Raw genomic sequence first — 27,200 nt, forward strand, 5'->3', positions numbered from 1 at the left:
GAAATCTTATCACAGATCACCTTTGCTAAGGCTTATGTTCAGATGAGTCACGACATGGACTGTGCTACTGTATTCAAAACTGTTGAAAATATGATTTCATTTTGTGCTCGACAGTCCGTGTTGTTGATCATCCCACAAGTAAGACCGACGATGCTAAGGTGTCAGAGAAAGGTCGCTCCAACGGCACCCATTCCTCAAGTGTTGATGACACCAAGAAGCCTCCCCTCAATTCAAACGTACGCACCCCGACCAGTACTTTTGGCTTCAAGAAAGCTCCGGGCGCAATGGCGACAATAACCACGAGTGGTGCTGTGGTAACTAGCGGGTCCGCTACAGTGGGCAAGATACCAAAATCAGTCGCATTTTCTGGGAGTCGAATTGTGTGTCGGCAGACGGCTCTTGATGATGGATACCTTCCTCCAAGTGCTCGGACAACTCTTCAGTATCGCAGTTTACCGAGACCTAGCCGTACCGGCACTGCTCGCTGTTCTAACCGCACTAACATCTCGAGTCTTGATGCAAATTTTTGCAATAAGGGTACTGCCACACTTCCCAACCCTAAGAGTCGCAACTTAGTCAAGTCCCCAATGGGAACTACTAACCAGACGGACCGAGAGAAGGGTATATTTTCCGATGTGGAGAGCCAGGTACTTAAGACTAGCGCAACTACCCAGACGGGGATGCCAACTCAGTGCCAAGCTGGAAGGCAAACAGGAGGAAAGTATTCAGAAATGTCCTCGCCAACCCTTCGTAGGTAAGTTCTCCACATTCACAGAGTTTAGCTTATGAAGACTTGAAAGACTGTTGATGAAAAATGTATTTTGCAAAAGCATGATTTCTACTTGATGTGGATGAAAGCACCATTTTAGGTCCCTCAAATATTTACACAGCAGTTCTCAGCTGTGTTGTGTGAGTTCCAGAATATTCTCCTCCTTGGGTGCTGGACGGCGTTCACAGAACTCATTGTTTATCTGAGCGATTTGATGTTGGTTGAGATTCTGAGGCTTGAAAGGCGTCTTCTGGCCACCACAAGTGCATTTTCTTAGGGCTTCTTGATGTTTCTCTTAGACATGGCACAGACCAAGAAGCTAGTGTTTGTTCTAGCTGATTAGCTTGCTAGCTGTGACTGATTGCTCTCCTAGTTAGTAGAACCAGACTACAGATAGACTGATGTTATCTGACCAGTCAGTCCATGAAGTAATGAGAAAAATCAGAGATGCCAGACTTTTCTTATCTCATATTTTCTTTTGTGAAGAGCAGGGGTGTCCAATCTTGCTCCTGGAGGGCAAATGTCCTGCAGAGTTTTTTAAGTGTAATCCAACATGCCCCAACACACTTGCTTGGACATTTTTACTCATCCTGAAGACCTTTATTAGATGGTTCAGGTGTGTTTAATTAGGCTAAACTTTGAAACAAAGTGCCCCTCCAGGAGCAGGATTGGACACCCAACAACAAAAGACTAATAAAATTAACTTACTTTGTTAATGAATAGCGTAACTAATAATATTTTTTGTCGAATATTTCAGTTTTTTTTTTTATTACCATTTATTACAACAGATCTCTGTTTTGAAAATGTATCTTTAATTACGTGTTTTCATATTAATAACCAGTCTGTAAATAGAATGATTCCTACAAACCTAAAATATACATCACAGTAACAGTTCCAAGTTCACTTTGAATCTGCCATAGCCAAAAACTGACTCATGATTCAGTGAGGGAGTCAATTGTGAACTCACTAATAGCTGTGAATCTAATCTAAACCACTAACTCACAAGCAAGTTTGTAAATCTTAGACTGACGCATTTTTAAAAAATCATAAGAGTCATTGGTTTGCAAATCAGTCATTGTGGCCTAAGCTATGAACGATTCTCTTACTGATTGAGTCTGATTCAAACTGCTAATTTGCATGTGATTTTGAGACCGTTTCAAGAATCTTTTTGACTGACGCATTAAAAAGAAATGGTTCACAATAGTCGTTTTTTGGGAAATCACTCATCGCATTCCTGCTCTATGAACGATTCTCTAACTGATTAAATCTGATTCAAACGTGAGTTTGAGACCGTTTCATGAATATTACTGACTCACTAAAAAGAACATCACGGCTGTGGTCATTGCTGCGTGCAAGTGACACTGGCAACTGACAAAACCTAGATTTTCAATTATTGTCACAAAATGTTTACTTTTGGTCGCGTTTACGACCATTTTAGTCACATTTTTTTATTCGGTCTCATTGTTAAATCCCTCTCCCCCTTTGCAACCAGACTCTTTGGTAGCAAATCTTGCAATAAGCAAGCTCCGGTCACCACCACGGAGAACATGAAGAACTCCACCATCATCTCCAATCCCCATGCCAAGTCCATCCAGCAGAATGGTTGTCTGGAGACGCCATCTGTCACCAGCGGAGGCAGCGGTCCAGGTTACAGTGACAATCTGACGGTGCCCTCTGGAGGTCATGGAGAGCAGACACTTTCCTCTGTGGCCTCCAGCCCGGGATCGGCTTTCTTTCCTTGGGGAGGCAGGGATGGATTGGGCTTCCCTTGTCAAAGCTCGAACCACACCAGTATTGACTCTATAAATGTTTCCTTGGGAAAGGAAGGTTTATGTCTTAATCGGACCAACAGTGCTAGAACTGGCCTCTCAGACAGGTAAGAAATTAAGTGTTCAACCATGCTAACTTTACATCAACACAAATGATGCTTCCAGCTGTTTGTGAATTGTAAATAGCGTTGCTATCTCTACTTGCGATCTACCTTCCTTTACATGTACTCCTCTTTAATCATTTCTTTATCTCCTCTCCTTTTTCTGTCACTTTTATCTGCTTCTTTTTGTTTTGTCTGCCCCTGTACCCTTCTCTAGCCCTCAGTCCTCCCCCTCTGCTAGCCCTAAATTTACCCACAACACTCTGCCACGGAAACAGGACAGGTAATGCTATATGTGTGGTCAAATTATCACTTTTGCTTCTTGTTTTTGTCTTGCTTTTGTGCATTGTGATTAGGGCTTGTGATTTAAAATCTACCTGTAAGGTGGAGTTAATTGCTTCAGTTTCGTACATGCAACAAATACAGTTTCACCAATTCACAAGCAAATTACTCTTTTGAACTGGTTCTTTTAATGAGTCAGTCAAAAAGAATGACGAAACGGTCTCAACTCGGATCTGAGTAAGGGGTTTGAATCATTCTGTCAGTGAATCTTTTTTTCAAAATGTTTATGTCTGATTCAAAATGAACAGTGGACCGTTACTTGTATTTAAAGATACACGATCACAAATTTTTTTTTAATAATAAATATTTTAATTCTGTCAATCTAAATATGTAACTTATCTCCAAAATGTTCGATTTTATGAGCCAGTGGCTCAACTGGAGCACTGATTTTGTCATACCATATGATAATAGTATACCAGTATATTAATAGTATGCCAGTGTAGTTTGTAAGTGAGTTTTGATTTGTTTAGTACACAATGAAATATGGTATTTTATTTCATATGTACCTGCTGGTTAAATATTGCAGTATGCAAATAAATATGGGAGTTCATAGCTGTGGACTTAGGTTTTCTGTTACCCACCATAAATTGGATAACTGTAATTTTCCTGGCATTGTGGCGTTTTTCTTGGAGCTGTTTTCATGAGAACTTTTATGCGAAAGAGAAAAACAACATTCTGTTCTACGGACTTATGTACACTTGTTTTAAACCTGCAGGTATGCCCATGGGCCTCAGGTCAGAGGTCATGAGGAGGCCCGTGATTGGCTGTGTTCCCCCTCAGCTGTTGGCCTCTCAGATTCGACCCCCTACACCCCTGCCTCTACACTCAGCTCGCCCTCCGGCACACGCTTCAACTTTAACACACTTGGTAAAAACAAGCAAACTTGCGTAACCAGTGTCTTATCGGCTACTTCTGTGGTTTATACTAGGCATGCACTAAATGTCGGTTATTAGTCGATATTATTATAATTATTATATATTTTTTATCAGTTGTAATTGGTATTGGTTTTAATTGTTATTTTAAATGGTATCAGTGGATATTTTTTATTTAATTGTGTAAATGTTATTTCAAAATGCTAATTTCCCCAATTTTTATATTTAGAGTACCTTTGCTGTGATCTAAATCTCAAAATTATTATCTTTTTCTGATCCTGTATATTATAATGTTGTGATGCCTAAATTCACTTGTAGCATTTTAAATGATTGATATTTAGTGTTTTATTTTTCATTTATTTAGTCAAAATTGTATAGAATAAAAAAAATTATTGGTCATCTGCCATAATGTGAAAATAATTATCGATTTATCAGAATCACACATAATTGTTTTATTGTGTAATATTATTTTGTTGCTGAGTATCATAACTAGCAAAAAAAAAGGTTCTAGCAGCAAGTTACCTACCAAAAAAAGAGAAAGTTTATGTTAGAATCCTCACTTATGGATTATGATTTAATTTATTGGTTTACATGAGATTTAACAACTGAAACAAGTACTAGTCTCCCCCTTACTGTGAACTTTGAATGCACATTCATGTCATTAGGGTTTAATCGTAGTGCTTATTTAACCTTGATCCCTGTGTTGACATTCCAGGCAGTCCCACCACTGCTTCACAGATGGCAACTTTGCGCGGGACCAATGGTCAGGGAAATCACGACGGTCCGTATGACCCTTACAGTGACCCACGTCTGAGGAATTCCTCAATGACCCTGGAGGAAAAGAGCCGCACTATGAGCAGCTCCGGATCGTTCCGTGAGTGCCTGGAAGAAGGTGAGACTTCAGGATGATACTTATATTGAACAGAGTTTGGTTGTAGTGGAGTTTGACCTTTTGTGTGTGTGTGTGTGTGTAATTTGCTGTGTATACCAAGAACTATTATCATTTCTGTCTGCCATCAAAATTTACCATAACAACTCAATCCATAACGTCATGTTTTTGGAAAAGTGCTAAATAGACCTGCCTTGTTCTGTTACCTAATAGATAAATGATAGGTTGTAATTAATGTTAGGGCTTTTGACAAAGTCAGGCTGTAACGTATGTCCTTACTTGCGCCAAAGCACAAACAAACAAAGAGCGGCTTTGTTGGCCTGGCAGCCTTTACCCCACAGTTAATGTTGATTTGATGATTAACTCGCCTGCCTTGGCTCAGCACCACTTGTCCCAAGGCTCTTTTTTGCTTTCTGTATTTATGATTCATGTCTTTCTAAGGTGGTGATGGTGTTGATTTCAATGTGCCAATGAGCAGTGGTGTTTAGGCTTGTGAAAAAGAACACAGTTGCTGTTCACAATGATGCATGACTCAATATAAGATATTTCAGGGTTATTTTTGCCCAAAGTTTGTTTTTTATTGGCTTAAAAATGTAAAACTAAGCTCAGAGAGGATTTACCATTAAATAAATTTGTATTTCTTGAAATGAATGTGCACTGCAGACCCCTAAAAGCACTGTGGTGGTACCATTATATTATGGTATTTTGATATATACAAATGGGATTTACATGGAGATTTACAGAATTACATGGTAATTACTAGGGATGTCCCGATACCACTTTTTCACTTCCGATACCGATGCCGCAGCTTTGGCTATTTGCCGATGCCGATATCAATCCGATATTTTTATTTTATTCTTGAACTAATACTAATAATAATAATAAAATATATGGAAGCACTTTGCTCAATTAGCCACCTAAAAACATCTCACTCAAATGGAGAACAAATACTTCTCCAGTATATAGTCCACAACAGCAGTTGATTATGAAAGACTGTCACCCTTTATTCAAACACAAAAAAAAAAAAAAAAAAATACAGGTACTCTCTCTCTCTCACACGCACACACGCACCAAATTCCATACAGAGGTATGAGGGATTTGTTACTCTCTCACTCCTTCCCAAACCTGGGAAGGAAGAAGGAGGCGGGAACCGGCGAACATTTAAAGACTTTAATGACATCAAATAAATCAACAACAAAACGAAAGTATAAGACAGCAACCCCTCACGGACGACTGCTGTCACATAATAAAACATAAAAAACCACAACATAACTCCAGGCCTGTCCTCTCTCGCTCCTCACTGTCGTCGCTCCTCCTTTATGCTTCCGCTCCTTTGTGAGAGATACGAGACCGGTGCGTCGCGCAGGTGTCGCTCACCAGTAATCACGCCACCGGCCTCGTGCCGCTCTCTCACGGCCCTCTGCCTCGTCCTGCTCGCCACACTAATATTCAAGCATTTAGGCGATTGTTTAAGCTATATTTTCCCATGGTTTGTGTTGGATAGGTATCGGATCATATTTTTTCTCCCCTCCGATCTCCGATCTAGCGTTTTGGGCCAGTATCGGCACGATACCGATGACGTGGATCGGATTGGGACATCCCTAGTAATTACAATTATGTGATTATATAATAGAATTTTATTTATATGCACTTAATAAAAAGTCATGTAAATGTATTATTTATTATTAAATATATACTAAAATAATTATAATCTGTGGTCATAAAGGGATATGGATATGGTCAGCAACAATACTTAGGTAGGCTGTGGTGTTTAAATGATGCTGAATTAGTACTAAGGGTCCCAAAGTGTGCCAAGAAAATATCAAACACACCATTACACCACCAGCGGCCTGAAGCGATCCATGCTTTCATGTTGTTTACAACAAATTCTGACCCGACCATCTGAATATCGCAGCAGAAATCGAGACTCATCAGACCAGACAACATTTTTCCCATCTTCTATTGTCCAATTTTGGTAAGCGGTGCAAATTGTATCCTCAGTTTCCTGTTCTTAGCTGACAGGAGTGGCACCCGGTGTGGTCGTCTTGACCATGTAAATGCATTGGTTCCCATCTATAAAAATCCATGTGATTGGCTGATTAGATATTTGCGTTAAATGAGCAGTTAAACTGGTGTACCTAATAATGCGTCCGGTGAGCAGTGTTGGGCAAGTTACTTAAAAAAAGTAATTAGTTATAGTTACTAGTTACTTCTCACAAAAAGTAACTGCGTTAGTAACTGAATTACATCATTAAAAAAGTAACTAATTACCAGGGAAAGTAACTATTGCGTTACTTAAAAAAAACTAAAAAGTTTAAATATAAGACATTTCTTGGATACCCCCAATATGAAATGTTAAATTAATGAAATTGACACTAAATTGAACATCTTATTATTATAAAACATTGTACACTAATCTACACTATTTTAATGTTGCTGTGGGACAATGTGAGAGACACCTATTAACTTAAATATTAAAATATTATCATTACTATAGTGCAACAATAAAACAATAGATGGTTTAGAACTTTTAATATTTATTGCACAGACCACAACTGGCCAACAAATAAGTCTAAAAATAAATGATGCTTCTTAAGAAATGTACCAAAAATAAATCAATTATAGCCTAATAAAAATATACATACACATACACTAGTGCATATAATTAAAATAAAACTCACACACCTTTACAACTGGTAGACATTCTGTATAGCCTACTTGAAGTATTTTCTTTCTCACAATAGTAAGTTTAACAAAAAGTGCTTTCAATATAATACTGAACAATGTATCAACATAAATAATACAATATAATCTTTTGGGGGTTTATTTTTATAACCTACAGAGAACGTCATCATCAGAGGTTATTTTAGCCAAATTCTAGTCGTGTTTGCCGCACGTGTTCACAACCGTCAAACAAATATGTTTGAACGTTCCCTGCAGGTTATTTTGTAGTTTATGTTATATAAACTAATTAAAACATTGCATATGATACCAATATGCTACAGAGATTATTCAAATGCTGATATGTGTAATTTATTTATAAATAAAGTATTTATGCTCGGACACATTCGGTCTCTGTCGCGCACTGTCGAGCGCGTTCTCGGACACACTCGGTCTCTCTCGCGCACTGTCGAGCACGTTCTCGGACACACTCGGTCTCTCTCGCGCACTGTCGAGCGCGTTCTCGGACACACTCGGTCTCTCGTGCACTGTCGAGCACGCTCGCGGCATTCGCCTCGCTTTTGTCGAGTCCCGCGCCTCATAAACACACACACACCTGAGAAAAAAACTTTGCAGCTCCTATGGCTGAGAGAGAGCCTACTCGGATGAAAACCGCTTCAGTGAGCTCAATTAAAGTAACGCCGCATTTGTATTGACAGTAACGGTAACGGCGTTGTAATGGAGGAAGCAGTAATTAGTTAGATTACTCGTTACTGAAAAAAATAACGCCGTTAGTAACGCCGTTATTTATAACGCCGTTATTCCCATCACTGCCGGTGAGTGTGTGTGTGTGTGTGTGTGTGTATAAACAAATAATTATTTTCATATATTTAGGATTCAATTTACATGTATTCGTTTAGCAGACTCCTTTACCCAAATTGACTCTTCTGACATCACAAGCAAATTGTTAGAGAGCCAACAATATTCAATATTCCAAGTCAACAATATTCATGTCTTTCTAAAGTAAACTAATATAATGGCTTAGTGATAAAAAAAAAAAAAAAACTGTGTTGTCCAGAGTTAAAACGGGCCCTTAAGCTGCTTCTCATGAGCGTGAAGGAACCATTTGTTCCTTAGGATTAGTCATAAACACTGATCCCTCTTTGCAACCTCAAAGGCAGTTTAGTTTAAGTACTTGACATAGTTATTTTTTTATTTTTGAAAATTCAATGAGAGGAACACACAAACTCATAATTCTTTGCGAATATGCAGTAAAGGGGATTTATAACCTTGTATCACAACGTCACGTTTAATATCCTCTCATTCACAAATGATTTCACTGTACATCTGTTTTTTCAAGCTTGTATTGCCTTTTTGTTCTTTCTAGGTTTTTTGGTTCGGAAACACATTAAGAAAAACATACACGTATACCTTATCAGAAATATACGGGCTGTGGTTTGCTGAAGTGATAAGCACTTCATGGTGTTTCAGCATGTGCTAGCTTATCCTGCTACTTTTTCATGCTAGTTTTGCAATGACTCACATGCCTCTGTAATTCTTGATATTATTTTGACTGTAGTTTTCTTCTCTCCATAGTTCATGGCTCCTCTTTGTCTCTGGTCTCTAGCACGTCATCAGTTTACTCTACGGTGAGTCAAAAGATTTTGAATTGATGCTAAATGATCAAGTTTAATGGTTATTTAATGGTTAAAGTTAAATTGCTAAACACAATAGAAGATATTTTGAAGAATGTCAGTAACCAAACAGTTGATAGACACCATTGACTTTCATAGTAGGGGAAAAAATATACTATGAAAGTCAATGGGTGCCGTCAACTGTCTGGTTACCAACATTCTTCAAAATATCTTCTTTTGCGTTTAACAGAAGAAAGAAACTCATACAGGTTTAAAACAACGTGAGGGTGAATAAATGATGACAGAATTTTCATTTTTGGGTGAACTAATCCCATTTAAGTATCTTCTCTTTACGTGGATGCTCAAAGACTTTTTCAAACTATTAATCTTTATCTTTTCTTCCTTTTCCATCTCTAGCCTGAAGAAAAGGCTCAGACAGAGGTGAGAACAGCACCCATCATTTCTTATAATGTAAATTATTGAGTGTGTTGCACATGGGAAGCCTGTAAACTGTCCAAAACACTGTTTTTCTCAGCTGGTTTGTAATTTTAAACACACTTTGAAGTAACTCTTTTTTAAACCCTTGAAAATGTCTGTGTTTGTCATGATGGTCTTCTCGGTAACTGTCCTTGATATCTACTCTTTAATCTCTGTGTTTTATGTCTGCAACCAAAGTTTCTCTTTCATGCTGATCAAGGGCCAGTCTCTCCTTAGCACATTATTATATGAGAAACCACAAACTGGTTCCACATTAGCTTCAGAAATCAGCTTCTAGCAGCATGACTTGTGTTTGAATAAGTGACTTTAATGTGTGTTTAGATCCGTAAGCTTCGGAGAGAACTGGACTCATCACAGGAGAAGGTCTCGGCTCTCACAACACAGCTCAGTGCCAACGTGAGTACACTAGGCAGTCGTTTTGGCATGATTACCCACAATACACCTTCAGTACTCACAGAAACGCTTATTTCTTTTAACCAGTTTTCATTATCTGCATATCATAGATTTTGAGCATCAAGGATCATATATGTGTAAAAACATATAAGCAAGTCGAATGTGAGAGAAAGTATTTTTTAAAAAGTACAAAAAACCGAGATTTTTTTTGGGGGGGGGGGGATAAAGACGGCCATGTATTACATGTGCTCCATTTATCTGGGGAAGTAATGGCACTAGGATGTACTGTGGAATGAGGACAAGCTGGTGGAGGAGTGATGTTCTGAGCAATATTCTGCTGGGAAACCCCAGAACTTGAAGGATCTGTTGGTGACGTCTTGGTACCAGATACCACAGGACACCTTCAGGGGTCCATGCCTCGGCGGGTCGGTGCTGTTTCAGCAGCACGTGGAGGACCAACCACATATTAGGCTGGTGGTCATAATGTTTTGGCTCATCGTTGTGTATATACGCTCAGTGGAAATTTTAAATGCTTTTTGGCTTCGGGAAATTGTGGTGTTACTAAAGATGTGGTTAGTAATTACAGAACTGGTTCATTTTGGATTTTGTGCCGTAGTGTTGTTTTGACTTTTGTACACCTTTAACAGTTGGTAAAAAAAATGATTTAACTTTTATTCTAGTGTATTGAGTAAGATTGTTAGTAATTTGATCTGTGTGTCATACGGAGTGGAATTATTTGCTCAATAACAACAAATATGACAGCCCGCATTTGGCTTACACAACCTAATGAATCGTCACATCCTAAAACCCCCATCCATCTGTCAGCTCTCATACAGGCTTCACAAACAAAACGAGGCTTTTGCACTTCTGGGTGTTTGTTAAAGTTTTACACACACAAATGCACCGACTGCTACTCTGCTTGGACGATAAAAATCCCTTTGAGGAAAATTTATTGAGGGTTATCTGATGTTTGAAACAGCACATGCCCAAACACACACCTGTGACTCCCTCCGATGGAAGTCATCCAGATCTCCAGTCCCTTGATTATCGGCTCATGTTGCATGTTGATACGCTTGTTGTGTTGTGTACGAGTGTGGTTGCTCATTTTTGGCGGCTACAATTGAGCAGAAATCTAAGGTGCACGTCGTTCTCGGTGTCTCAGTTCACACGCAGTTCATCACCCCAGAGATGTTGACAGGCAAAGCTAACCGCACTCGAGCAGTAATTTGGCAGCCTCTGAATTATTACCCATCCTTGAGGAGGGTCTGTGAGAGGACTAAACCAAAGCCACTCAGACACCGCAAGAGCCAAGTAAAATGGAGGAAGCGAGAACTCAGTGAGGTGGGCTAAAGATCATGGTTTGACTGCTCTGTTTGTCTTTTTATGATGCTCTTAATGATTCATTTTATGAGCTGTTTTATTTTTTTGTATGATGTAACCTTGAGGGAGTTCATTTTGAGGATTTTGATTGATGATTTGAGCTCCTGAGGTTAATCTTTTGTTGTCGTGGAACAGGTTGTGTGACTCATTAATGAGTTATCAAGCTGTTGTGTATGTGCTTTAGTGAACGTTAGTGGTTTTCCATATACAGACCACAAAAGTTTAATTAAATTAAAGTTGTGGGTGTGTTTTGTGGGATGTATATTGTTTTCACAGCTCTGTGGAATACTTGATTCTGATTGGTCAATCATGCCAAGTTATTCCCCAATTACAACCGGTAAAAACTGATAACACAGGCTCATCCGGCTAACTGAAGTCAGTGCTACAAGCTCGCTACGAAAGTTTTTTCTTCGTGGAAGTTTTGTGTTTGGTGAGCTAATAAAATATTAAAACTCAAATCAATATTTTGTGTACAGTTATTTAATTATGTCATCCGGTATCACAGGCTCGCTCTCTTGTTTCATACAAACGCAGCTGCTGCCATATTGCAACGATTGTTTTGTGCACTGTAATGGATTATAAAATAACAAACAGGTACGATTTTAAAAGAGTTTCATCTCAAATTAATATATCTTATCCCCCATAATTATTTATGTGGAAAAACGTGTGTAATAAGTGGTATTACTGGACCGTATCCCTTAAATGTCCATCTAGTTTGTACTAGCAACTGCTTTCTTCATGGAAGCTTTGCGTTTAAAGACCTAATAAAATATTTCAACTAAGTCAATATTTCATGTCTAATTATTTACTTATGTGATAAATATCCGTGTAGTAAGCGGGATAATGTACATCCGTCCGGTTGTTATCGCAGAATAAAGACTGATTACCCTGTCTGGGTTTTTTCTGCGATAACATACATTATTAGTAGCATTATAATAGTATATATTATATATAATTTTATATTAAATTAAGTTAAAAATATATTATGTAATATATTATAAATACATTTTTATAATATGTTACCTACTATATTATATACAAATTATGATAATTCTATTCAATGTAGTTTATAAAAGTTGTATTATTTGTTATTGAAAATATATTATCAATACAGTTTTAAAGGGTATTTCTGTTTTATATTCCTGGTTTGTTTACTTTAGGTGAGGGTCTTTAAATTGGCAATGGAGATGAATGGAGCTTTTACCAGTTTCTGCAGCTTAACAACCCAAGTTCATGCCACAGCTTGTCTTTATCACAAAGCCCAGTCTCACAGACATATTTGGCACTTTTAGATGCATTACTGACAAGCTGCAACCCACATTTTTCTAGAAATGTGATCATGCTTTAGTTGACTGCTCAACATCTGGTTTAACTCTACTACTGCTTTGCGTCTTTGTCCATTTATGGCATTTTGCTGATTGCTGAAAATAAAACGAATTTACCTTGTAAATGAAATTGTGTGTGTCCCCAGTCTCACCTTGTGGCGGCTTTTGAGCAGAGTTTAGGAAACATGACCATCCGGCTGCAGAGTCTGACGACAACAGCGGAACAGAAGGTGTGTGTGTGAGAAAGAGATGCTTTTTTTAATTCTTGTGAGGATGAGAATATCTGAAGAAGTCCTCATGGAGATACTCTAACCTGAAAATTGTACCTTGTGAAAATGTCTCTATAAGGAAAACAGCATCATAAAGAGGCTAAATAGCATTTGATGTGGTATCTAAAAATTATTTTGTCATTTAATATTGTTTTATCTGCAGGACACAGAGCTGAATGACTTGAGGAAGAACATTGAGCTCCTTCAGAAGCAGAACTCGGCGACTCAAGCCACCATCAATGGAGTCATTAACACAGCAGACCCAACATTAACAAACCGCAAGGGTGAGCTCTCAATGTCTTTGGTACGATAAAATAAACAGTATGACAAATTTTTGCCTATGCTTAGTTTTTATTATTCCTCCTCTCCCTCAGTTTCTCTAGACTCTGTCAGCGGGTCTCCTCAGTCCCGGCGGGAGTTGCGGATCCACAGGCAGCCTTCCTCGGACAGCGTCTCCAGCATGACCAGCGCCACCAGCCACTCCAGCATCGGCAGCAACCTGGAGCTCGACGCTAAGAACAAGAAGAAGAAGAAGAACTGGGTAAGTGTTCCGGCCGGTCCATCCAATGCATACATTTCTTCTAAAATATCTTCTTTTCTCCTAATAGATGCTTCTCTCCAAGACTAAACATGCTATTTGGAGTTAGACCAATACTAGATCGGATTATTTTAACCATTTAAAAGTTTCTTGTTTTTTTTTTTTTCATTTGTTGATGTTTCGTAATGTGGAAACTTTACGAAAGAAAAAGTGTCCTATTTTTTTAGCTGCCAAAGTCTCTTCACACCAAGGATGATAACTGTAACAATAACATTAAAGATATAGTTATAAAAATCTTTCTTAATATAAAAGAATAGCAGATTCCACATCACAACTATAAAAATAACAGCACAGAGAAATTGTGAGTTGGTGTGGATTGGCCTTTAAAATTGTGGGTTGATACTTACTGGCTTTTTTTGTTGTTGAAAGTTTAGAATGAATATCAGTTATCAATATCATACATTCATTTGTCCTCTTGCATTCAGGCTGTATCATCTGGGGGAGGAAAAGCACCTGATAACTATGTATGTCATTCTAACCTTGTTGTTATAGTGTTGATGGTGTTGTGTGGTTTTAGAGATGGCACCAGTGTGTTATCATTGGATTTATTCAATTTATGTCCTGTAGATGATCTCCCCTCCTTCAGAATGTCGTAGGATCCAAAACACATTTTTAGATTATATTAAACTCTACCAAAAGCGATGAACATTTTAGCTACATTTTAGTGATTAACGTTTTAGCCAAGGTGTTTAAATGTTTTTGTCCGATTTCCCCTGTGCTTTCATGTCATGGTACAGGTGTTCGAGGTAAGACGAGATAAATATCTCCTTCAGAATATCTTTAATATAACCTTTTATACTCTTTGAAAGTTTTAAAGGGATCGTTCTTAAAGATAAATATTGTAACCACTAGCAGATATTGTGACAAAAGCGTCATAGTAACAGATTTGTTTCTTCCACAGCTGCGGAGCTCCTTTAAACAAGCGTTCGGGAAGAAAAAGTCTCCCAAATCGGCATCCTCTCACTCGGACATTGAAGAGATGACGGACTCTTCTCTGCCATCTTCACCCAAACTTCCATATAGCGGATCGACAGCCTCTTCTCCCATGATACGCAAATCCCACTCCAACTCGCTGTAAGATCCTCACATCAATAATAATAATGATCCTTTATTATTATTTTATTTTATTCATTTATTACTCTTTTTTATTATTAATCTTATTAATAATAATAATAATAAAATCTGTTAATAAAAATAGTTTTACAATGAACCCTAAACTAAACCCATAATCCCTTATTCTATTTTTATTTAATCTCAGAGTGAGTGTGCAGGAGTTACATTAAAACAAAATAATAATAGTAAATATTTTATTATTAATTCTACATTAATAAAATTAGTTTAGTATTACTAATTAGTATAATTATTAGTTATACTAATATTAGTGTAACTAAAAATTATTATTATTATTGGTAGTTATTATTATTATTATACATTTATTTATTTTAATTATTTTAATTTTATTTTTTTATGATTCTTTTAGTATTATATTATTCATTTGTTATAAATAATCAATGTATTATTATTTCTTATTTTCCCATAATAATAATAATCTGTTAACAATGGTAATTAGCACATTTCTGGAAACTTCTTAAAGGGGATAGTTCACCAAAAAATGAAAATTCTGTCATTATTTACTCACTCTCAATTTGTTTCAAACCTGTATGAATTTATTTCTTCTGCTGAACACAGAAAGAGATATTTTGAAGAATGTCAGGAACCAAACAGTTGTGGGGCACCATCGACTTCCATAGTTTGGAGAAAAAATACTATGGAAGTCAATGACCATCAACTGTTTGGTTACTGACATTCTTCAAATTTTTGGTGAACTATCCCTTTAAACCCTCGATTTGGATGGAGGAAAGATTTATAATAGACAAGCACCATTTACAATGTGATTTAGTCTAGGACCAGGTGGTGTATTTGGAAAATACCACCCATTTTATAAACTAAAAAGTTACACACACCGAGATTTTATGTTGCTACTGAGTAACTCTCAATGTGATGGCACTGTCGGATATAACAGTTTATAAATGTCCAATGCAACATGGAACACCCTCAAGAGTTTCTCTCACGGTTGATATATGTGTATGTTCATAGTCCTCAACTGTCCTCCCTGCCTGCACATGGGCCTGTCTGGGGCTGTAGCAGCAAGACCATGAGGTCTGCCTCTCTGGCACGGTAAAAGAGAATGGCACAAATCATACTAATATTTCTCAATCTCTGATGATGAGTTCCAAGATCACAATGCCAAGAACTGATGTTCAACCAATGACTCCTAGAGTAGCCTTTCAGGACTTATTCATCCTGAGCAATTACCCATTTTAAAACACTGTGTGCCCTGATTCATAAATAATTACGTATTGCTGCTATTTCTGAATGGAGATGTTCATTCACTACTTCCACAGTTCATTAATAGAAAATTCACTTTCACAGTTAATCATTTTCTGATGGTTTGTGATTTTTCCAAAACACAAAACAATGAACTAATCTTAAATGATTGTGTTTGTTTGTTTTGTTTGTATTTATTTATTTTGTTTATATATTGCTTGATTTTTTTTCTTTGTATTTTTTTATATTTTGCTTTACTTTTTTTTAATTATTATTATTGTTTTTTTTACTAATGCATTTCAAAGCAATCTTGATTATTTTCTTTTTTGTGTGTGATATTCCGAATGTGTTTTTCACAGGATCTCTGAGTGTACAGACAGCGAGGCTGAAACAGTCATGCAGTTGCGCAGTGATCTGCGCGATAAAGAAATGAAACTTACAGACATCAGATTGGAAGCTTTAAGCTCTGCCCACCAACTGGACCAGCTTCGAGAATCAATGAACCGCATGCAAGTGAGCATCTTCTTAACCACATTTTTGAAATGCTCTTATACATACTTAATCTTACTTAAACATTCAATATGTTTTGATGTAATGTTACTTCATTTTGTAGAGGTGTCACAAACGTAATTTTATTCGAATAGATTGAGATCGAAAGGCTAAAATTGGAAAATGACCGATTAAAGATTGAGAGCCGAGGAAGCGGTAGCAGAGCTCCTTCTCAGATGTCCATCTCCCCTTCATCTGTGGGCCTTTCCTCTCAACTCAGCCTCACAGAATCCACAAGCTTAGGTATAAAACTTTTCAAATTTAAGGATTATGGTATTTTTCAAAGAAATCTGGCATTATAAACTATTGAAATTCTTTGTTGACGCTTAGACATGTTGCTAGAAGATAGTGGAGATGGAAGTTCCTGGAAAGAGGGACAGCATGTGAAGGTTGTGGTCAGTCTGGAGAAGGATCCAGACTGGAAAGAGGTACAAGTCAAAGACATTTCAGCAAAAATAACCCAGTGATCACATCAGTGTCGCTTCAAGCAGTTCTTTGTGTTGCTTTTGGCAGGAGTGTAGACCTTCTCAGTTCCTGCTGGGCTGCATTGGTGTCAGTGGAAAAACCAAATGGGACGTGCTAGATGGGGTAGTCAGACGCCTTTTTAAGGTACAAAAACTCCTTAGCTTGGAGTTTAGTGACATTTGAGCTGAAAACTTCTTCACAACACAATCACACGTCATGTTTCTATCACTCCAACAGGAATATATCATCTGTGTAGATCCTGTCACACAGTTGGGTTTGACCACTGACAGTGTGATGGAGTACAGCATTGGAGACATCCATCGCGCCAGTGATGCAGATACACCAGAGCTCCTGCCCTGCGGTTATCTTGTGGGAGAAAGCGATACCATCTCTGTCAAGCTGAAAGGTACGCTTATTGCTCTTTTATAAGAAAACATGACACATTGACAAAAGAGGTCTCTGGCAGTTTCCTCATGATCCAAACACTCTCTCTCCCTCTACAGACTTCTCTGACAACAGTCTGGACAGCTTGGCGTTCGAGACGCTCATTCCAAAGCCGGTTCTGCAGCGATACATCTCTCAGCTCGAGGAGCACAGACGAATCATCTTTTCAGGGCCCTCTGGCACAGGGAAGAGCTTTCTGGCCAGCAGACTAGCCGAGTACATGGTCCGAAAAGAGGGAAAACAGCTGGAGCATCAAGCAATCGCCACCTTCAATGTTGATAACAAAACTACTAAGGTCAGCGAAGCTGCTTGAATAAATAATATGGAATGCAATCATTTATTAACAGGTTTAAATGCTACTCAATTTTTATTGTCAGCAGTGGGAGATTATGGAAAGCTGATTTAAATCATTTCAGTGACCGTTTTAGTGCTTCAAAAAAACGTTTCCCTTTCAGCGTGTGGTAAATTTGAAGGTTCCTGTAATAAGGTACAATGTGTATTATACAGGAGCTGAAGCAGTACTTGTCCAACCTGGCGGACCAGTGTAAAAACAGTGAACCGGCTGTGGACATGCCTGTGGTGCTCATACTGGATAACCTTCACCATGTCAGTTCACTGGCTGAGATTTTCAACGGGCTGCTCAACTGCAAGAACCACCAGTGGTGAGCAACACACACAACAGTTTATATCAATGAAGGATTCTGTGAAAATGCTGATATTTTCATGTTTCACAATATATTTAATTTATATTTATTTGTATTATTTTCTCACAGTCCATCCATCATTGGAACCATGAATCAAACCCCATCACCCACTCCAAATCTGCATCTTCATCATAATTTCAGGTATAATCCCATTCAGATTACATTGTGATGCTGTATTAGCATTATTTTCATTATTTATTCATTTAAATTTTTTGTTTGTTGTTTATATACATGTATAACAAAAATTATATAAATATATAGTAAAATCATTAAAATACCCATTTTTTATATATATATATATGGGAGGTTATGGATAGATAGATAGATAGATAGATAGATAGATAGATAGATAGATAGATAGATAGATAGATAGATAGATAGATAGATAGATAGATAAAATCAAATCATTAAAATAACTTTTTAAATGTGTGTGTGTGTGTGTGTGTGTGTGTGTGTGTGTGTGTGTGTGTGTGTGTGTGTGTATACACTCACCTAAAGGATTATTAGGAACACCTGTTCAATTTCTCATTAATGCAATTATCTAATCAACCAATCACATGGCAGTTGCTTCAATGCATTTAGGGGTGTGGTCCTGGTCAAGACAATCTCCTGAACTCCAAACTGAATGTCAGAATGGGAAAGAAAGGTGATTTAAGCAATTTTGAGCATGGCATGTTTGTTGGTGCCAGACGGACCGGTCTGAGTATTTCACAATCTGCTCAGTTACTGGGATTTTCACGCACAACCATTTCTAGGGTTTACAAAGAATGGTGTGAAAAGGGAAAAACATCCAGTATGCGGCAGTCCTGTGGGCGAAAATGCCTTGTTGATGCTAGAGGTCAGAGGAGAATGGGCCGACTGATTCAAGCTGATAGAAGAGCAACTTTGACTGAAATAACCACTCGTTACAACCGAGGTATGCAGCAAAGCATTTGTGAAGCCACAACACGCACAACCTTGAGGCGGATGGGCTACAACAGCAGAAGACCCCACCGGGTCCGGGTACCACTCATCTCCACTACAAATAGGAAAAAGAGGCTACAATTTGCACGAGCTCACCAAAATTGGACAGAGTTGAAGACTGGAAAAATGTTGCCTGGTCTGATGAGTCTCAATTTCTGCTGAGACATTCAGATGGTAGAGTCAGAATTTGGCGTAAACAGAATGAGAACATGGATCCATCATACCTTGTTACCACTGTGCAGGCTGGTGGTGGTGGTGTAATGGTGTGGGGGATGTTTTCTTGGCACACTTTAGGCCCCTTAGTGCCAATTGGGCATCGTTTAAATGCCACGGCCTACATGAGCATTGTTTCTGACCATGTCCATCCCTTTATGACCACCATGTACCCATCCTCTGATGGCTACTTCCAGCAGGATAATGCACCATGTCACAAAGCTTGAATCATTTCAAATTGGTTTCTTGAACATGACAATGAGTTCACTGTACTAAAATGGCCCCCACAGTCACCAGATCTCAACCCAATAGAGCATCTTTGGGATGTGGTGGAACGGGAGCTTCGTGCCCTGGATGTGCATCCCACAAATCTCCATCAACTGCAAGATGCTATCCTATCAATATGGGCCAACATTTCTAAAGAATGCTTTCAGCACCTTGTTGAATCAATGCCACGTAGAATTAAGGCAGTTCTGAAGGTGAAAGGGGGTCAAACACAGTATTAGTATGGTGTTCCTAATAATCCTTTAGGTGAGTGTATATATATATATATATATATATATACCATTAAAAAATATATAAAAAAATAATGTGTGTGTATATATATATATATATATATATATATATATATATATATATATATATATATATATATATAAAATGATTAAAATAACCTTTTTTATTTTAAATGAATTAAACTTGTTTTATTATAATATAGCATATACAACTGGAGTTAGCTGGTTGCTATACCCCAAGTCTCCACAAGAGGGCCCACAAGCATTTCTCAAAGCTTATTTAGCTTGAGCTTATTATGCATGGATAAAGGTTGAACTGGTCTTATACTTGGTCTCTTATTTCAGATGGGTTTTATGTGCCAATCATACCGAACCAGTGAAAGGTTTTCTGGGTCGATTCCTGCGGCGGAGGCTTCTAGAAACCGAGATCAGCAGTCGTGTGAGGAACGGCGAACTAGTTAAAATTATAGAGTGGATCCCGTGTGTTTGGCATAATCTCAACCGCTTTCTGGAAACACATAGTTCTTCTGATGTCACAATTGGTGAGTGAGGCCACAGCCAGTCACACTCACCCAGATGCCTACCTGATAATTTCTCAATTCCTTCTAATGATGGTTAATATAAATAAAATCACCGTAGGTCCTCGGCTCTTTCTGTCCTGCCCAATGGATGTAGAGGGCTCAAGAGTGTGGTTCACTGATCTGTGGAACTACTCCATCATTCCTTACATGCTGGAGGCTGTGAGAGAAGGGCTACAGGTAAGGGCATCTTCCATCATAATGTTGTATCTGTTGTTGTAGTTGGATGCTAAAGCAAGCAAACGACACTTCCCCATGTGTTCTGCAGATGTATGGGCGTAAGGCAGCATGGGAAGACCCGGCGAAGTGGGTGATGGAGAGCTTCCCTTGGGTGGCAAGTCCACAGCAACACGAATGGCATTCCCTGCTGCGACTTCGGCCAGAGGACGTAGGGTTCGACGGGTACAATATATCTCAGGAGGGCAACCCAGGCAAACAACCTGCTCAGGGAAAATCAGAAGAAGACCCACTGGTAAGATATATGTGGCTGTGTGTGTGTCTGTAAAATTGTATACATATACAGGGCTCGACAATAACGTTTTCCTGAATACCATAACGACTGAAAAAGTGACACTGATTTCATACGACAGTTTAAAGGCCCCCTGAAAGATACGTTTTTTAGCTCTTATTATGAATATGTTAGCCTTAAGGTTATGAATAAGCTGGTGTGTTCCAAAAAATTGACAAAATTTGCATTTAGGAGATATAAGCATTCAAAACTTACAGTCTCTCACTTCCGCTAAATTGGATCATGGATTTTTATGACATCACTGTGGAATTCAGCTTCTCATCACATCTTCTGTCCAATCAAATGCTCTCTAGAATCTAAAGCGTCCCGCCCCCTATGCTATAAATACCACCTGTTAAAATAAATGTTTTATATATTTACGGTAGGAAATGTACAAAATATCTTCATGGAGCATGATCTTTACTTAATATCCTAATGATTTTACAGATGAATATGTTAATGAGGCTGAAGGAGACGGCCCACTGCACAGGAACGGAGAGCTATGATAGTGATTCCACCAGCAACAGTCTTGGTGACTCTTCACTAGAATCTACAATGTGAAAACACTTTCAAAATGTTAAATTACGAAATGGAGACTTTTTAATATCAGGTCCGGCTTTCTGTGAATCTACAAGGTGCTGGAAACCTGCAGAACAGGGTGCTGGAAACCCTGAAAAATCATCATTGCATCATTAGTAAGACACTAATCACCTGAAATACGAGGGAAAACATGCTGAAGAGCTTCAGAGAGCATTATATCCTCAAATGGACTGTAGATGGCGGTATAAGACCGTTCAACAAGGAGAACAACCTAGTTCAAATTGAGTCACACTGGTACCAAGTCACGTTTATTTTCTTTCATATTATACTTTCTAAAAGGATCTCATGTTGCCTGACTTTAATGCACTAGTGAACTTCTTTGGTGCTGAACTTGAGAACAATGCCTTACAATCTTTGTGTAATAGGTTGAGATGGTCTAGCTTATGTCTTAGATTTCTACCTTTCTACAAATACAAATAATGCAAGGACATTATAGCCTTCAAATGATGCACTATCTGTGGGACCTAACAGAGATATATAGTGTAATGTGAACTATATTGTGGTTGCTTTTTGGCACCAAAAAAAAAAAAAAAAAGTGTTTTGGTAACTTGTTCTTATCATTAAGAGATGTTTGAGAAAAGTGTTGAAAATATCAAAGTGATATTGTATGTTCTATCATTTTGTGCCAGGAGAATATGTTGTGCCTCTTAATGTAGTACAATAATCTCTATGCAATATTGTTACATTCAAAGACTATTTAACATCATCATGACTGAATCTCTGGTAAAACTTTAGTCAACTGAACGTGGTTCTAATGACAAAAAGTTCTAAACAATCTGAATAAACAAAAACCATCACAGACGTTCATCAAGAGACAGTGGCGTTATGCAATGCAACCTGTTGATATTAGGAAGACATACAATAAAGCCAAAACGGACCTCTCTTTTATAATTCTCATTCCCAAATAATTCTGAGGAACAAATGTGAGTCCTCTTTGTTCAGTGTAAGAGTATGTTTTTCTAAAATACTTGTTGAAGGGAGAAAGAAACTTCATGGGGGGTAGTTAGACATACATTTGAAAAGGTCTGGCACATGGATCCGTGTGATGTGCTTTAGTGTGAATTGAGGGTTAGCGTGTCTAGTGGCCCCCTCAGCAGTATTAATGTGGCAAACATTAGCGTGAGATCCAAATGGATTACTGGGAGTTGCTTTATTTAAAAGATTGCATTTTGTTCACCAAGACAATGTCAGTTTTTTTTTGTTTCAAAATGTAAAAAATAATTTCCTGGAACATGTTTTAATAGACCTTATGCAGTATTTCTTTTCTTGTTTGTGTTTTTCTGTGTTATATCCCGCCAAATAATATTGTTGTGCTTCAAGTACTGCCAAGATTTTAATTTTTCACTTTAAACACATCTACATGTGAAAACAATTGTGTAAATATAGCCTATTGAAATGGGTTTAAATAAAAATAATAAAAGAGGCAAATAGTCTAATTTTCCATAAATTGCAGGTCACGAGTTTTGATTTTTTTGTGTATATTTTCAGTTGTACTATATTTTTGTAAATATTTGCCTCATATTTTGTTGTTGGTGTAGTCTTTAAGAGAAATGCTTTTAAAGTTGTTCATGTTTAATGATCTTTTTCAGCCTAGTGATCGCATGTGACCCTTTTTGCAATAAATGTGATCATTTTCCTGTTTAAATATCAGTTTCTGTCAGTTATTCAGTGGCAAGTTGTCAACAGTTGTGTTTTTCAGAAGTTGAGGAAGGAGTAAACAAGTTGTCAAATTGTTTCATTTATTGTATTGGCAGGACTGATAATATTGGGGACCACTACTGGGAAATGTGAGCCATTTCCCAGTTCACTTTTTTATTTATTTTTTATACTTAAGTTTATTTGTTGAAACTGTCTCCAGACACGCAGTTACAAATATTGCTTGTAAATAAAAAAATAAAATAAAAATTCAATCTTGGCAAAAATGTAATAAAATTATATGTATGGCCATTTAAATAACATAAAATAATAATTTCAAGGCAGACAAACACAAAAATGAAATGAAATTTTGGTATTTTGCTTTGGATTTTTAATTTGTAAAAATATTTTTTTCACATGTATATACATTTTTACAAAAAACATCAGTATACAAAATAATATATGCTTTTTTAAGTTAGAAATGTGCCATCTACGTATTTAAGATTATTGACAAGTATCCCAAATCATTAAGAAAGATTATAATAATCTTGGTATAAAAATTCCATACAAAATATTCATACAAAACACTATACAAGCTGCCAAAAACGCAGCGGTTACAACATTCTCCCTCAACTGAAAGCTTTCCTATCAGTAAAGTTCACACAGCTACCATGTCAAACAAGACAAAGTTTCTGAAAGTTTTTGTGCATAAACATAACTCATTGGAAATTACAGACTGTTTAATGATTATGACACGGTTATTTCCTCGTCCTCCGATTCTGAGAAGTCTGAGTGCTTGCTGCAAATGGAAGGCGACTTAAAAAGTAAATCTGCGTTGAACTCGTGATCTCTGATTGGCGCGCGCGGGCTTTCTCTCAGAGCCGCGTCATTTTCGAACTTTTTTCCAACGTCGCTCAGGTCAGGATTGGGGTTCATTTTCGTCGGCAAAGTTTGTTCTCTGCAACCTCCTGACGACAGAAGCTCTCTTTCTTTGGAGTTGCGCCATTTCATTCTTCGGTTTTGGAACCAAATTTTTACCTGACAACAAAGAGTAAGCAAAATATGAGCGCGACCAATTTACCTCAGACATCCACAAAGGTACGATACAAAAAAAATATATATGTTTGTGGACAACTTCAGCTTACCTGAGAGTCTTTGAGGCCAAGTTTCGCCGCCAGTTTCTTTCTATCTGGTTTGCTGATGTACTTCTGTTTCTGAAACATCTTTTCCAATGCTTTGCGCTGCACGTCAGAGAAAACTGCCCGTCGAAGCATTCCTCTCCTCGGCTTCCCTCGAGCCGTGAGCGGCCATGCGAAAGTTCCGGGAATGGGCACTGCTGAAGATGCTATGAGAGAAAAAGAAACTAAACAAATTATTTTAAAAGTCGATATTATTACCGTTTCCCTCAAAAATAATCAACTATTGGTGTTTTCTAAGAACAGGAAGTACTCATTTGGGCTTGGAATGAAAGTTGGGCTTTAATGTTTTTTTAAACCAGTCCATTTGAGTGATACTGAACGAGGAAGCTAATTAGCACATTGCTTGGTTCCCAAAAGCATTGGTATGGTAACAAGGGCGAGCAGTCATTCAGAGCGCTCCAGTGAAAGATAGAGGTGCTAATGAAGCGTGGACGGTAATTGTGTAGTAATGAACTGACTGAAAAAGGCTTAGGACAGGCCACTAAAGCCATATATTACGGCCACAAAAGAGATTTACACTTAAAAACTAAACACAACGGCATGCCAGGGACATTTTGAGAATACTGATGGCGGGGGACTATGTTTGCCCCCAAATATTTTCATTAAATGGACACGAAAAGCCATTCATACTGCTCAAGTTGTTTTGTTGACGTATTCACACCGCGGTGAAAAGAATCAGTCTATTATCGTTGGTCTGAATGAGTGCACGATCCACAAGGCTATTTGTAGCCCGCATTCACTGGAGTGATGGACATAAAGCTTAACGCAAAGTAGACCCACTTTTATTGGTTTTCTCTGAGATATACGTAATAGATTTAGCGTTAACCCACATACAAATACAGTTGTTGTAAACATACAATTGTTTAGAGTAAATTTTAATTAACTGTACAATCCATTTATATTGCTACTTGAGACACACAGTACCCTAATTAAGACTACTACACCTTGTTAAGCAATTTTCATGCTGCTACATGAGACCAAAACGTTAGCTTGGACGTCCCGTGAAGACTCCCCACACGCTATGTGGTCTTGTGAGAATATTGAAACACTGAATAGAAGCTAATAGGGGAATTAGTCCATGACTGGTAAATGCCTATCAGCAGCATGCTCAAGTCAACGACTGGTCTGTGTGTGGCTGCCCAGAGGGAGCTGACCAATTGGTCATGGTGCTGAAAGCATTGTTGCCAATCAGTAACTAAGTACACTGGCTCGGTGGGAAAAGGCAGCGATGAAGAGAAGCCAACAGTTTGCTTGTGAGAGTGGACCCGCCTTAAATTGGGACCATGACAATTCCGGCTAATTTGTGGATTAGGGGAAGCGGTGCAAAATGTCAGCAGTCACTGCGTTTGCTAAATAGGGCATCAAATTAGCGAGACTGATTCCACAATGTCCTACAAATTCCAGCATTGGAAGCACATTCTGAAAGCCCATCAGTTTGACCGAATTAAGAAGTGACACAGCGATTTTTGTATGAATAGTGTAGTTGACCCACCTGGGAAATATGATGCTCTGATGAATGGGTGGAATGAGCCGTCAAAACATGGGAACGGGAATGTTTTCGCATTCATCCCGTGCACTGAAGGTGGTGGTGAAACTATGACACAAATAAAGTGGACATTAATTAAATGAAGTCAACTGTACAAGTTGAATGTGACAAAAAAAAAAAAAGTAGGCAAATGCGTAACATGAATGTCATCGCTATTTCCTTAATTAGCGTATTTTAAACAAAACAAAAAATGTAAGAAATGTGACGTTTTATCAATTACATTAAGTTGCTAGTTTATAAACAAATGAGAAACCTACCGTTTCGTGTTGTTGACGCGAGAATCGCATTCACTCCAAACTTCAAGTAATTTGGATCGTTGGAAATTGAAGTTTGTGGAGAGCTTGATCTTTTTGGCAAAGACGTAGACATGGCGACGTGGATAGCGGAGGAGTTGTTCAGAGTTGTGGCGCCTGTGGCCGGAGGAGATGCACTTGGGGACGGGATGCTCCTGTGCATGAAGGTGGCAGGTCTGCTGATCCGCAACAGGTCCTCCACCAGGAAGCTCGAGTGCGCGGTGAACGCCGAGTGGAAAGTGGGAGGCAAGGAAAGAGCCGCCGATGGCCGCAGAAAGTTCGGATACATAGCAGGTGGCGCAATAACACTTGGCAACATCATTGCACCGTTTTTAAAGAAAATGACAGCGAGGAATTCACGTGCTACTACTCTCACTGCAATGGCTTGCGTAGATTAGAGTCCAAGAGGGCAGAATGAAGGAGCTCTTGGCCGTCTCTCTCTCTTCCAGGGGTTTTATAGTGGACCGCTGGAGAAGCCTTTTCATGGGTGACAGCTCTAACAATGAAGTTCAGCCAAATTCTCCACGTGAGTTCCGTTTACTCTAGAGGCGACGCGCCCTGATTGGACAGAATAAATTCGGATTGGATTAGGAACCACGAGCAAACCGCGGACAACGGTCTTTTACGAATAAAAAGAAGGGACTCTTCAGTTAGTCATAGTCATCATCATAGTCATGCCGTTACGAAGATTGCAATAAAATAAAAATACCCTTTGTCTGCTTTGCCTACAAAGGCGGTGAAACTATTTTAGGCAATCTACATCTTGAGACAAATAATAAACCATAAATAAATAGATTAAAAAAAAGGGTAACCCAAGCTCTGGGGAAACAGTAAAATAAAAAAACTTATTTGAATCAGTTTAACTTAAAACTTTACCAACAACCTGGTAAATGTATTACTTTTAACCACTTTAATTTATTGTCTTTTTAAATATAGGCTAATTGAAAAAAAGTATCTGAAAGCTCAAATAGGAATGATAAAAACACTCTAAAATGTGTTTAAAAAAATACATAAAAATAATAAGTCAACCCTGTTTTCTGCTCCGATAGATAGATAGATAGATAGATAGATAGATAGATAGATAGATAGATAGATAGATAGATAGATACTTAATAACAAAACTAGACAACATTACTTTCACCATAGTTGAAGGTTTCATA

General features: G+C 38.1%; 2 protein-coding genes across 6 annotated transcripts in view; one reads left to right on the forward strand and one right to left on the reverse strand.

The window, feature by feature from the left end:
- The window catches only part of nav2b (neuron navigator 2b), an 87,576-nt gene extending 64,564 nt beyond the window's left edge, over positions 1-23,012 (forward strand). For 3 of the 5 annotated variants that reach the window (XM_082158900.1, XM_082158896.1, XM_082158898.1), the window contains 25 exons: positions 115-754; positions 2,262-2,645; positions 2,857-2,922; positions 3,697-3,848; positions 4,569-4,745; positions 9,000-9,052; positions 9,455-9,478; positions 9,857-9,931; positions 12,780-12,863; positions 13,066-13,186; positions 13,277-13,443; positions 14,402-14,574; positions 15,598-15,678; positions 16,188-16,341; positions 16,473-16,620; positions 16,708-16,805; positions 16,891-16,986; positions 17,080-17,248; positions 17,346-17,581; positions 17,794-17,948; positions 18,060-18,131; positions 20,027-20,223; positions 20,321-20,439; positions 20,528-20,731; positions 21,215-23,012. In XM_082158900.1, the coding sequence (XP_082015026.1) occupies positions 115-754; positions 2,262-2,645; positions 2,857-2,922; positions 3,697-3,848; positions 4,569-4,745; positions 9,000-9,052; positions 9,455-9,478; positions 9,857-9,931; positions 12,780-12,863; positions 13,066-13,186; positions 13,277-13,443; positions 14,402-14,574; positions 15,598-15,678; positions 16,188-16,341; positions 16,473-16,620; positions 16,708-16,805; positions 16,891-16,986; positions 17,080-17,248; positions 17,346-17,581; positions 17,794-17,948; positions 18,060-18,131; positions 20,027-20,223; positions 20,321-20,439; positions 20,528-20,731; positions 21,215-21,328 (3,959 nt within the window). In that variant the 3' untranslated portion in view covers positions 21,329-23,012. The remainder of the gene's footprint in view (positions 1-114; positions 755-2,261; positions 2,646-2,856; positions 2,923-3,696; positions 3,849-4,568; positions 4,746-8,999; positions 9,053-9,454; positions 9,479-9,856; positions 9,932-12,779; positions 12,864-13,065; positions 13,187-13,276; positions 13,444-14,401; positions 14,575-15,597; positions 15,679-16,187; positions 16,342-16,472; positions 16,621-16,707; positions 16,806-16,890; positions 16,987-17,079; positions 17,249-17,345; positions 17,582-17,793; positions 17,949-18,059; positions 18,132-20,026; positions 20,224-20,320; positions 20,440-20,527; positions 20,732-21,214) is intronic. The other 2 variants (XM_082158899.1, XM_082158897.1) reach the window with 2 other exon arrangements.
- dbx1b (developing brain homeobox 1b) lies at positions 22,576-26,979 on the reverse strand. Its single transcript, XM_082158901.1, has 4 exons — positions 26,005-26,979; positions 25,694-25,795; positions 24,148-24,347; positions 22,576-24,040 (listed from the first exon to the last, which is right to left on the reverse strand). The coding sequence occupies exons 1-4, from the start codon at positions 26,360-26,362 to the stop codon at positions 23,750-23,752; spliced, it is 951 nt and encodes a 316-aa protein (XP_082015027.1). The 5' UTR covers positions 26,363-26,979; the 3' UTR covers positions 22,576-23,749.
- Between the last annotated feature and the right edge of the window lie 221 nt (positions 26,980-27,200).

The sequence above is a fragment of the Leuciscus leuciscus genome (genome assembly GCF_965113295.1).
Source record: "Leuciscus leuciscus genome assembly, chromosome: 25".
In the NCBI taxonomy this organism is placed as follows: Eukaryota; Metazoa; Chordata; class Actinopteri; order Cypriniformes; family Leuciscidae; genus Leuciscus; species Leuciscus leuciscus.

Bases quoted from the DNA above. Each gene is read 5' to 3' on its own strand.
- dbx1b (XM_082158901.1), bottom strand. From the start codon at position 26,362: ATGATGTTGCCAAGTGTTATTGCGCCACCTGCTATGTATCCGAACTTT. The intron at 24,348-25,693 runs GTGGGTCAACTA...TTTCTCTCATAG, and splicing joins CAGAGCATCATATTTCCCAG to CATCTTCAGCAGTGCCCATT. The intron at 24,041-24,147 runs GTAAGCTGAAGT...CTTTGTTGTCAG, and splicing joins TTGGCCTCAAAGACTCTCAG to GTAAAAATTTGGTTCCAAAA.